This window comes from Ursus arctos, unplaced genomic scaffold (genome assembly GCF_023065955.2).
Source record: "Ursus arctos isolate Adak ecotype North America unplaced genomic scaffold, UrsArc2.0 scaffold_32, whole genome shotgun sequence".
Lineage (NCBI taxonomy): Eukaryota > Metazoa > Chordata > Mammalia > Carnivora > Ursidae > Ursus > Ursus arctos.
In genome coordinates, this window is record NW_026623008.1 from 29,364,270 (window position 1) to 29,377,112 (window position 12,843).

Below are 12,843 nucleotides of genomic sequence, written 5' to 3' on the forward strand. Positions count from 1 at the left end.
TATCAGGCAGCTACTCTCTCTTCTTATTGAGGCCTGTGTTCTCTCCTTTTTCTTTCTTATCTTTCTTTCTTTTTCTTTTTTTTTTTTTTTTTAAGGATTTTGTTTATTTGACAGAGAGAGACAGCGAGAGAGGGAACACAAGCAAGGGGAGTGGGAGAGGAAGAAGCAGGCTCCCAGAGGAGCAGGGAGCCCGATGTGGGGCTCAGTCCCAGGACCCTGGGATCGCTCCCTGAGCCGACAGCAGACGCTTAACGACTGAGCCACCCATACGCCCCTATTTCTTTCTGTATGTCTCCTACATTCATTGCTTCTGCCATTGCTTGTGTGGAAGCTGTGGTGGCTGTCTCTCATGCATCATGGTGATGCAAACCCCTGTGGCTACATAATTCTGAAGACACAAAACACAGAAAATCTGATCGGCTGGGATGTTCTTTTCCTCCATGGGTCAGGTGTCCATCTAGAGCTCAGTAATCTCTGGCTAGGGAGATGGTTACATAAATCAACATGGCTTCTGAGGGCCACGTTTAATGGGGACTGCAGGTGAGGGCAGTTTTGCAAAGTACAAGATCTGGATAAGGACGTAACGATAGAGCCACTTCCTGTATTCTTTCCTAAGCCAAAGACAGTGTACTGGACAAGTTCATCTGGATGTCACCCAGACATGTCCTATATTCAGCACATCCCAAATTGCTAAATATTTTCATTCATGTATTTAGCTATCCAAATTAGGAATCTAGGACTATTTTCAATCTGCCCATCATCTCCCTTGTCACCAGCTCCAGTCAATCACTTCCAACTCAGACTCCTCTTCTCCATCCCCACGACCTCTGGTCTAGTCCAGGGCCTTTTCAGCTTGCTTTGATCACCGTAATAATTCTTAGTAAGGTTTTCTGTAGTAACACTGATAATGCAAATAGTAGCAATAGTTTGTTGAGTGCTTACCGTAAAAGCCAACATTCTGGACTAAGTCCTCTGTGTGGATTAGCTTCTTTATTCAATGAACTTATGCTGTAGACTCTTTCAGTTTTCCCATTTTATCAGTGAGGAAAATGGACTTTAGAGAAGTTAACTTGTTCAAGGTCACACCACTAGAGAGAGACAGAACTGAAATTTCAGAATTCAGGCAACCTGAAATCTAGAACTGGTGCTGTTAACGTCTGCAGTAATGGCCTGACTTCTCCCTACCTTTCCAGGCTCACGGTGTCGAATTCTCCTTCTGCCTCAGACACTTGCTGAACCATGTGCCATGCTAAGAGCCGTGTGCATGCTGTTTTATGACTGTATCCTTGCTCCTGCCCCTCCCTCTGTGTGGAACCTTCTGCAGTCTCTGTTCTGCCTGCGTAACCTCAATTGAACACCACCTCGACAAATATTTTCCTGAATCTCCCATATGGAATTGACTGCCCTTTGCTTTGTGCCCTCGCCGTATTCCTTATGTACTTCTGTTATAGCCCTTGTATACATTCTGTATCTTTCTGTTGATTTTTTTTTTTTTAAGATTTTTTATTTATTCATTTGACAGAGAGACAGCCAGCGAGAGAGGGAACACAGGCAGGGGGAGTGGGAGAGGAAGAAGCAGGCTCCCAGCGGAGTAGCCTGATGTGGGGCTCGATCCCAGAACGCCGGGACCACGCCCCGAGCCAAAGGCAGACGCTTAACGACTGAGCCACCCAGGGGCCCCTCTTTCTGTTGATTTTAACTTGAAGGCAGATACTGTGTCTTACTCTGTTAGTGTCAGGATAAAGAGGAAAGGGAGAGAAAATTGCTATTTCCCTCTAATTCCCTCAGTATGTACCATTTGCCTCCAGTTTGATGCCCAGACTGCTGTCGCGATGCAGAGTCCTTGACAGCCTGGCTCCGAGCCGCCCACCTTCATTTGCAGGCATCATCCCCGTGTAGCCTGTGCCGTGGCCACACGAGATAAGTCACCGCTCCCTAAACACCGTGTGCTTTCACACCTCCTTGCTTATTCGTCTCTCGCTCCCTAGAATGCACGTCCCAATCCCCTCTGCCTGGCCATCACCCACTTACCCTTCAAGGCCCATGTCCAATATCACCTTCCTGAGAATCTGACCTTCAGTCCTCAGACTAAATTCATCTCAACTCTCTTTCTCTTCCACACCACTCTGAAGGGATGCCTTGTGTGTTCGCGCACTGGTCTCCCTGTCCGCGTGCTCACCGAGGGCTCGGGCTGTATTGTACTACTTTCTCTACACATACTGCACCACAGATACGAGAAATATCCAGGATTTGTTGCCTCGGATAAATAATATTTTAACAGTGTTTTATAGCTTGCAAAGCACGTTCTTATCTGGCTTGATTCTTATGCTAACTCTGAAGGCAGTAAAGGTATTTTATCCTCTCAGTTTTCACAACTAAGGAAAGTGAGAATTAGAAGGGGTAAAGTGACTTTCCCAAGATCATACAGCTGGTGAAGGAGGGACCTGGGACAACTCATGAGTCTTATGACTAAAATTACTTAGTCTTTCTACTAAAGGTGCCCCCAACTTATTCTTTCATGCCTCATCTCTAACAGTTGGAAGAACTGAATTTATCCTGACTCAGGCTTGTTCCCTAAAGTTTGTAGTTGAATACAAAGCCCTGGCTCTCCGCTGTAGCCGTTGGACCTCTGCCTCAGTGCTGCGTGATGACAGGAGGCCCAAGGAGGGAGAAACGAGATGAACACAACAGAGCATTGTTAGAAATTGGAGGCTAGCCAGAGCTTTACTTCAGTCCCTGGCTATTTTTCCTCTCTTCTCGGACCCCCAGACCTATAGTTCCAATGGCATTTTCTCATCTTGGGATATTTGAGAGAGAGGGATTCACTGCTAATCAGAATCACTGCCATGCTGGTGTTCTTTGAACTTTGGGCTGAGAAATACGGATTGAGATTTGTTTTTTGTAATTCAGGCATCCCTTGCCGTGCTCCCCAAGTACACCCAGATTAATGTGGCCGTTGGCAAGTAGACGGATGTAAGATCAAAGCAACCAGGCCTCTCAGGTTCTGGACGTAGTTGACTCAGGATCTCTTGATCCCCAGCTAGCTCTGTGGGAATCAGCTTGTTGTGGAATAAGCAAATTAATTCCTCTTTATTAGTTGAGAACACTGTTGATCCCATCTTAAAACAGATTTGTTAAGGCTGTTGACATCTGTAATATATAAATAACCTAATTTAGAATGCAAGACTACAAACTGAAGTGTTCTGGGCGTATGCTAGAACCATCAAAAAGAAAAATCTAGAGGGACACCTGGCTGGCTCAGTCAGTGGATCCTGTGACTCTTGATCTCGGGGTTGTGGGTTTGAGCCCCACATTGGCTGTAGAAATTATTTTTAAAAAATTAAAAAAAAAATAAAATAAAAGTAGGCTCCATGCCCTATGTGGGGCTCGAACTCACAACCATAAGATCAAGGGTAACATGCTCTACTGACTAAGCCAGCCAGGCACCCTGAAAAATGTAGTTTTAAATGAGGTTTTATTTAAATTATTTATACCATGTCTCTAGGTCCTGGTAGCTGATCAAGCGTATGCCCCCAGAGAGAACTCCCAGAAAGGATTAGAGAACTGAGCGCATGCATTCCAGAGGAGGAGAAAGGCTTTCTCTGATCGGTTCTTGTTGACTTCAGAAGTTATAGGTGGAAAGGAGAGGCCAGTATTTCGTCTAGCAGATGGGACAGTTCTTATCCTTTTTATTCATGTATGCAATCTAGAAGCTACTGGCCTTCCTGGAATTTCAGTTAAGAATTCCAGGTATACCAGCAAAAGTTTTCCAACTCCAAATTTTACTCCAAACCTTCTCCAGCTTTTCTGTGTGAGGCTCTCTAGCTGGACACGAGGTGGTAGATAGCTGTAGTGATTCTCGGCAGCCCAGTTCTTCTGTAGCCGTACCCATAGCCATGAGACCGAAGCGCCTCATGGACTTTCACACACCTTTGGTTATTCACATCTGTGCGAAAGGTCAGAAGGAGACTCGCTCTGGAGTTTCATTTAAGAGATTGACAGAGTAGTGCTGTTTAGACACAGAGGGGTGGAACGTTGCCTTTGTTGTGCAGGCGTGACCATATGGTGGTGGTTCGTGACCATCTCTGCCTTGACCTGAGTTTTCAGGACCTGATTTCACTCCAGATACGTCTCAACCTTCACTGAAAGTTTTGGGCCTACATTTGGATTGGATTTCTACTCCCTACACCTGAGTGCCTTACCTGCGTGTCCTGTAAAGCTGCCCTTTGTGGATTTTAGAGTCATCCTCATCTTCAGAGAACCTTTGTGAATCAGATGTGGCTGGTGTCACTCACTGTTAGATTCCTCAAAACTTAAGGAATTCTCCAAACAGAGTGACAGTAGAATTCCTTATCAGCAAAGAGCCTCACGCTTTGCTCCCCTCTCCCTCTACTCACCCCAACAGGTTTCCAGCCTCTGCTCATTCCCTGCATTTGAGCACCGTTCTCTCACAGGCGGAAAGTCTGGGACAACTGTAACCTGTTTTTTAGCAATAGCATTTCGGCTTTGAAAGCATTTTTTTAGCATTAGTATTTTTAGCATTAGCATTTAGGCTTTTCCTTGAGGATAAATTTGGCCATTGAATCAATATGGAATTCCCCTCTTACGGTTTAGAAATCTACAAATTCAGAAATCCATTTAAAGTTACCAGGCTCACTCTCGCTTAGTGTACCTTTTATAAATGTAGATGAGAATAAGTAACATACTCTTCTCTTTAAAACTTTCTCCTCTGACCCGTTTATCACTCTTCAACATAGTTTGGGTCAAGGAAATTGAGCTGCTATGTTTCTTTTAAGTCTTAGAGGAAAGGTTTTCTTGATGAGATTTGCTGCAGGTGTCAAAGCATACCATGTGACAGTCCTTGGTTCTTTTTGGAGGAAGGGAGGTCCTCTTAATATGTCCTTTCTACCCTTCAGGCATCATGGAAGCCTTGTGAAGGGAAAGAGCACTGAACTTGGAGTCAGGAGATGGTGATGGGACACTTCCCAGCTCAGTGATCTTATACAGGTTACTTAACTTCAGGCAACGCTTTTCTCATCTGCCAGCTAAGAGCGTTAAAGTCCCTTTGGGCCAGATTCTGATTCCAAGTACTTAAGTGCAATTTATTCCCTTCGCTAAAGCCACTCAGAAGCTGGGGGAAGCTGTTTGTTTTTCTATAACTTCACATTTTTTTTTTCCCCCAAAATAAGCGCTACACCGAACATGGGGCTTGAACTCACAACCCGAGATCAAGAGTTGCATGCTGTACTGACTGAGCCAGCCAGGCACCCATAACTTCAAGTTAATCTTTAAAGAACTGGGAGAGGAGAGCTTTCCTTGGCTTATTAATGCACAGGAATTGGGGAGGATGGGCCTGAGTGGACTTGATCCCTCAAAATTTAGTCATTTGTTAATTTTTAAAAATAGCTTTTTTTGGGATTTAATTCACATATCCTACAATTTACCCATTTAAATAAGTATACAGTTCAGTGACTTTTAGTATTTTCAGAGTATTTCAGAGTTCACTACAATCCATTCTGGAACACTTTCATCATGCCCAAAGGAAACCCTGTACCTTTCAGTCATTCTCCCACCACCCACCCCCCCATACCTTCCCCCAGCCCCAGACAACCACGGATCTACTTTCTGACTCTATAGATTGGCCTATTCTAGAAATCTTTTATTAATGGAATCATACAACATGTGGTCTTTTTCTTTGTAACTGGCTTCTTTTACTTAGCATAATGTTTTCAGAGTTCATCCACACGATAGCATGTATCAGTATTTAATTGCCAAATAATATTCCAGTGTATGGATGTCCCACATTTTGTTTATCCATTTATCAATTGATAGACATTTGGGTTATTTTCACTTTTTGGCTCTTATGAATAATAAATGCTATGAACATTCTTTCATGCACACGTTTTTTTCCTGGACCTATATTTTCAGTTCTCTTGGGTATACACCTGGGAGTGGAATCACTGGGTCATATGGTAACTTGCGTTCAGCCTTTTGAGGAGCTGTCAGACTGTTTTCCAAAGCAGCCGCACCATTTCACATTCCTACCAGCAGTGCATGAGGGTTCCAGTTCCTCTCCATCCTCACCTTCAGTTACAATCTGTCTTTTTGATTATCGTCCTCCTGTTGGGTGGGGAGTGGTACCTTACTGTGGTTTTGATTTACATTTTCCTCATGCCCAATGATATTGAGCATCTTTTCATGAATTTGTTAGCCATTTGCATGTATTCTTTGGAGACATCCACTAATGTTGACAGTGATTTTCACAGGGAATGCAAACAGGCAAAGACCTGGGTCGTTGAAGTTATTCACTCATCTTTTTGTTGGCAGAATAGCATGAGTATTTGCTGGAGAGAAACATACGTATTGATGATTCTTGAGCAGTCTTAGCTTTGCCTGGCTGCCTCTAAAACATCTGATGCTTGCTCCCCTGGACTTCTTGTCTTTCCTTTCCTTCCCCTTTCCTGTTTTATTGAGACGGAAATGACATACACGACCGTATGAGTGTAATGTGTACAGCGCATTGGTTTGTGTACATTATGAAATGATAAGCAGTAAGTTTAGTTAGCATCCATTGTGTCATATGGATACGATAAAAAGAGAAAGCAAAAAAAGAAAAGTATTTTTTTCCTGGTGATGACAACTCTTAAGGCTTCATATGTGTTAGTGTTAGCTATTAGAGCCCCCCCCCTTTTTTTTTTTTCTGTTGGACTTTTTCTTAAGAGATTTGTGGAGAATTTTAGGGGCACCTTAGTGTTTGCAGAAGAGGTAAAGACTTTGGAATGGGGCAGGCCTGGACTTTATTGACCTGGCCATTTATTAGCTCTATGATCTTGGAATGTGAATTGAGCCCTCCAGATACCATCTCTGTATCTGAACATTTTCTGACATAGAAGTACTAGTAAGTGTTATCTAGTACTTTATCCTTCTCTAGGCTGAGCTGTGTCCAGTATGCTTCGGAAATAGACTATTGTTCTCCGTTACTGAAAATTCTCCAGGGGAAAAATGCTCCCCTCCCTTCCCCCATTACTTCTGTCTGTATCTCTCTTTTATAGTTTTTCATAGTTTATAATCAGTCAAAGACTGAGAGACATAATAAACTAGTCTTAGCTGAGTTTCTTGTAAGGCTGTTGAATTTTGCTGTTCACAGGTATAAAACATAACTGGAATTTTTAGAAGGAGATGTTGAGTCCTCGATGTGAAATTAACTTTATATTTCAAAGTACCACCTTTCTCTTTTCAGTACTCTGTGGTATTTAGTGTCCTGTTGATGATATGATCTCTCTTGTCCTCATTCCTTTTATAATTTATTTAAATAGTTATTCAGTGCCCATTCCTAATTTGAATGCCCTATGCTCAGGTCTTATCTATCAAAAATAAGTCCCTCAGTGTTGTCAGTTTTCTTTATAACTTAATATGAAGTGTTTAATATCTCTCTCTGTTTTTTTAACCTACAATTCATTTATAATCTGATTTCTATTCCACCACTCTCTAGAAAGTGAGTCTCAGAAAAACACCATTATTTGTAAGACTAAAAACCCTGTCTTGGTCTTCACGCTTCTCCTAGAGCATTTGATACTGGTGATCGTCCATCCCCTCCCTCCTTGATTACCCTTTCTTGTTTTTTTCCCCCTACCTCTTTCCCTGCCTTTTTCCACCCCCTATCCTTTGTTGATTGCTTTTCCATCTCCTGCCTTCTAATTTTGGCTATTCCCACAGGCTCAATCCTTAGCACTCTGCTCTTCTCTCTTGCCCCTAACCCAGAAAGGCCAACATTTCCCATGTCTTTAGCTAGCACCTCTATGCATATGACTTCTAAACTTAAGTTCTCAGCTGACCCAAATTGAATTCTGGTATTTTCAGCTGCTTCCAGAACATTGCCGTTTGTAGCTCCTTTGCTGCTGTTTTAAATACAACGTATTTAAAATTGAACTTTTCAGGGGCACTGGCTGGCTCCTTCGGTAGAGTGTACCGCTCTTGATCTTGGGGTTGTGAGTTCGAACCCCATGTTGGGTATGAAGATTACTTAAAAATAAAATCTTAAAAAAATTAAATAAAAGAAACCAAAATTGAACTTTTCAAATCCACTCTCTTCCCAGCCCTCACGACCTGCTTATTTCTGTTAGTGGTGCACTGTGGTTGTACAAGCTTGAAACCTCGGACCCATTTGAGGGAGAGGTCTTGAAAGCTTGGAGCCAGCTTACATGGGCTCACAAGAGCTGAATGCTAATTTTGTGAGCGGGTTGCTAAGCACAGCCGTTATGAAAAATTAAATTATATAAACTTATAATTAAATAAATTATAATTAAGATAAAGGTAATAAATACTCAAAACACATCACCTCATAATTATTTTACTACATGTTAATATTGTCTGTGCTCTTGAGGTTAATTATGTCTGTTGTATCTCTGATGGAAAAATATATAAAGGTGTGCTGTTGTACATTTCTTCCCAATACCACGTTTAGTAATATTATAGTAGTGGCTGGAAATTGGTCATGGTGGGAGTATTTAAACTATGGAAATCAACAAATGCTACAAGTCTGAGCTAGATGTATTATTTTGTCTAGACTTAAAAGTGGTGGAGAAAATGTTAATATTGCTGATTAAAATAAAAAGTGTATTATATCTATATTCATATTGTGAATAGCACAAAAATTAAAGAAATATTCCTTCAGTGTTTGAAAGCTATTATCTAATTCATCATGAACCATTTTCTCCAACTGGGTAATCTACCCATCACCTTCTTAATCCTTCACTCACACAGGTACACTCATACCTTGCATATTTCCATCTCTGTACCTTGTCTTCTGTGGTTTTACCATCTCCTGTCTTTCTGTCAAAACATTTTCTTTGTCTTATCTTTTTTTTTTTTTTTTAAGATTTTATTTATTTATTCGACAGAGATAGAGACAGCCAGCGAGAGAGGGAACACGAGCAGGGGTAGTGGGAGAGGAAGAAGCAGGCTTATAGCAGAGGAGCCTGATGTGGGGCTCGAGCCCATAACACCGGGATCACGCCCTGAGCCGAAGGCAGATGCTTAACCGCTGTGCCACCCAGGCGCTCCTGTCAAAACATTTTCTAATCCTTCCAGGCATGCCTGAGTTGCTCAGTTGGTTAAGCATCCAACCCTCGATTTTGGCTCAGGTCTTGATCTCAGGGTCGTGAGATTGAGCCCAGCATCAGGCTCTGCACTCAGCAAGAAGTCTGCTTGAGATTCTTTCCCTCTCCCTCTCACCACACTTGTGTGCATGCTCTCTCTCTCTGTCTCTCTAAAATAAATAAATACATAAAATCTTTTAAAAATCCCCCTCCAATCTTTCCAGTTGTTTCTCTTCCAGGAAGCCTCATCAGCTATTTCCAGCGTTTATTATTATTTGTTTAAATATAATCTCTACACTCAACGTGAGGCTCGAACTCACAACCCCAAGATCAAGAGTCAGTCAGATGCCCTACTGAGCCAGTCGGGTGCCCTGTAGCCATGATCTTTTCTGACTCCCATTCTGTTTGGAATGCTAGAATATTATAATTGGAAATGACTGCATTACAGTTTTCCACTGAAATGTGGAAATCCTAGTATCCTGGTCTCTGCTTGAGAAATTCAGTGACTAGAAACCCACTACTTGTGAAAGTAGCCCTTTTTATTGTTGTCTAGAGAACTATCTATGTTGAAAGTGAATCTTCTTCCTTCTACTTGCCACTAGTCTTCTGATTCTGTGTTGTGTCACTCAGTAAAGTTGTCACTGGACTTGGAACGAACCAGAAAACCTCTTGCTGCTTCCTGCGTTTATGTGACCTTAACTTCTCAAAGCCTCAGTTTCCTCAGTTCCTTCTGAGGATACGTAAATAAACTTCACAGGGCAGTTGTTTTGATTAAATAAATAAAATGAGATTATGGCTGATTATAAAGCATAGTAGTTAATGGCAAAGACTAAATTCAGAAAGCCCAAACTGAGGCCAGTTTTTCCACTTGTGACCTTGGGCAAGTTACATAACCTCTCTGTGCCTTATCTCCTCGGATGTGTAAAATAGGAGCACTACCTACCTTATCAATGTGAGAGATGCGATAATGTGTACAGCATCCAGCATGGTGTTTGACATTAACCACATTTTTCCAGAGTGAGATCTGTTTTCCCATAGTTTCAGTTACAAAATTGGAATTATTTTTTTCACAAGGAAAATCACCCTCAAAAGGTATTTTTTTTTTAACGATTTTTATTTATTTATTTGACAGAGAGAGACAGCCAGTGAGAGAGGGAACACAAGAAGGGGAGCGGGAGAGGAAGAAGCAGGCTCCCAGCGGAGGAGCCTGATGTGGGGCTCGATCCCAGAACGCCGGGATCACGCCCTGAGCCGAAGGCAGATGCTTAATGACTGAGCCACCCAGGCGCCCCCCTCAAAAGAGTTTTGATTTATTTTGAGAGAGAGTGAGCCAGAGTGGGAAGGGCAGAGGCAGAGGGAGAGGCGGAGAATCTCAAGCAGACTCTGCGCTGAGCGCGGAGCCTGACGCAGGGCTCGATCTCACGATTCTGAGATCTCGACCTGAGCCGAAATCAAGAGTTGGATGCTTAACCGACTGTGCCATCCAGGAGCCCCTAAATAGATTCATCTTTTTTTTTTTTTTTAAAGAAATATTTGGTAAGAGAGGAGTTAACATATAGTTACATTCTATGAAACACTAGATACCTCGCATTTTGTTTTCCTTTGCACTCTGGAAGGCTTTTCTTTTCTTTTTTTAAAGTTTTTATTTATTTAAGTAATCTCTACACCCAGTGTGGAGCTCGAACTCACAACCCTGAGATCAAGAGTTGCATGCTTTTCTGGCCGAGCCAGCCAGGTGCCCCTGGAAGGTTTTACTGATTCTGACTGGACTCATCTGTCATTGGCCATTGTATCACATTTTGGTCCAAAATAATTCCTGAGAGGTTTCAGGATGATTGACTCTCCATCACTTTGTCCAGACTTTCTAGAACATTGTTTACAGTTGGGTACAGTATGTAATAGATCTGGCTTCAGTTTTTATTTTTATTTTTTCTAAAGATTTTATTTATTTATTTGACACAGAGAGAGGGTAGGGGGAGAGAGCAAGCGGGGGGAGTGGCAGGCAGAGGGAGAATCAGGCTCCCCGCTGAGCAAGGAGCCCGATGTGGGACTTGATCCCAGGACCCTGGGATCATGACCGGAGCCAAAGACAGCCGCTTAACCGACTGAGCCAGTCAGGTTTCCCTGGCTTCAGTTTTTAAAATGCACATACATTTCTGTTAAGTGTTATCATTTCATGTGTATTGTAATCCTAACTAAAAGTTCCTGAATTTTATTATTGTCTCCTGTTTTAAATTCTTTAATCTGTGTTTACCTAGAACCAGAAATTCTTGTATAGATAATAAAAAAATTCAAGATCAAATAAAAATCAGTCTCATTCTCACACACAGGTCCGCAAGCACATCAATGATCTTTATGAAGACCTGCGGGATGGCCACAACCTGATCTCTCTGCTGGAGGTCCTCTCAGGCATCAAACTGGTGAGCTTCTCCCTTCTTCTCATGAGTGGCCTCACAAATGCAGTCCTGTTAATGACCTACCGGTCCATCTTGTTGAGTGCCAGGACTGGCCACCACTGCCTGCTCTTGGTTATGTGGGAGGAAGGAGAAGACATTATTGGTGGACTTTGTTTCTAACACAGACTGAGTTTTAAAATGATGTAATTTCATCTTAATGTGAATTGATGTATCAAATTCTCATTTTTTGGTGGAATCAGGTATCAGTTTTATTCCTTTCATATCTGCATTTTTTTTCTCTTTACTTGTTTTTTACCTATTTGTAGATAGAGTATATCAGGGGAACAGCAGATTCACATTTAAAGGTATTTTAGTAAGGTATATTTCTCTCTCTAGGCTCTCCTGTTTTCCCATCTGCTGTGAATTGTTTTATTTTCTGTATTCAGCTAAGGATGTGGAGTTTACATTGAAAACTGAGTTGTATTTAGAGTTATTTAATTTTTAGAATTCACCTCTCTTTCTTCCTTCTTTGATTCACTGAGTCTCACAGGTTTGGAGAAGTACCGAAGTTGATATCTGAGCACAGCCCGGGACGCGGTGCCTTTGAGTTCCTTGCGTAGTTAAATACGCCTGCTTCCTCCCTAACGTGTTAAACGTTGCTTGTGGGAAACACCCACGCATCTGAAGGCAAATCCTGCCTGGGCTTCTTGGCTCATCAGATGACGGTTCTTCTACTAGCTTTGTCTGAGGGATCAAAATAACCCCACTTGCAGGCTCTGTGTTCCATACAGTTGAGCCTAGTGGAAGCAGGCAGTCCTGTGCGGTTTGCGTTCCACTGCTAGTGTCCGCAACAACATCTTTTTCATTCAGAAAAGTCCAGGGCTGGGTACTGGAAACATCTCTGGGGAGAGAACGAACTGAAGCCCGGCCCACGCACTGCCTTTGGTGAATTCTTAGTCATTGTTTGCTGCGTTTCAAGGAGGGAATTTGGCACATTCAATTTCACTCCTTAAGTAATACTCAGTTTCTTCAAGGATTGGGACTTGGCTTCCTCTAGCCCCTTTGTTTTGGTTTCACATCTTTTTTGTCTTATGATAGAATTACTTTTATAATTTTTAATGGACTAAAATCGACAGACGCTTTTTATTAGCACAGCTACTGCTGGTGAATTCCACTTCTTATCTGGCCCTCATTTATAAATCTCATAAATAATAGAAATGCCACTTTCACATTGCTGGACTTCATTCTTCAACACACAGAGTTACATTTTGGGCATTTTGGCTGGGATATATGATGAACTCGTAATGATTTTTTTTTTTTTTTAAGATTTTATTTATTTGTCAGAGAGA

General features: G+C 42.0%; 1 protein-coding gene across 17 annotated transcripts in view; it reads left to right on the plus strand.

Annotated features, from left to right (window-relative positions):
• MACF1 (microtubule actin crosslinking factor 1) overlaps window positions 1-12,843 on the plus strand; it is a 328,942-nt gene that overhangs the window by 128,308 nt on the left and 187,791 nt on the right. For all 17 annotated transcript variants that reach the window (XM_044390486.3, XM_044390500.3, XM_048221817.2 and 14 more), the window contains exon 3: window positions 11,429-11,518. In XM_044390486.3, the coding sequence (XP_044246421.2) occupies window positions 11,429-11,518 (90 nt within the window). The remainder of the gene's footprint in view (window positions 1-11,428; window positions 11,519-12,843) is intronic.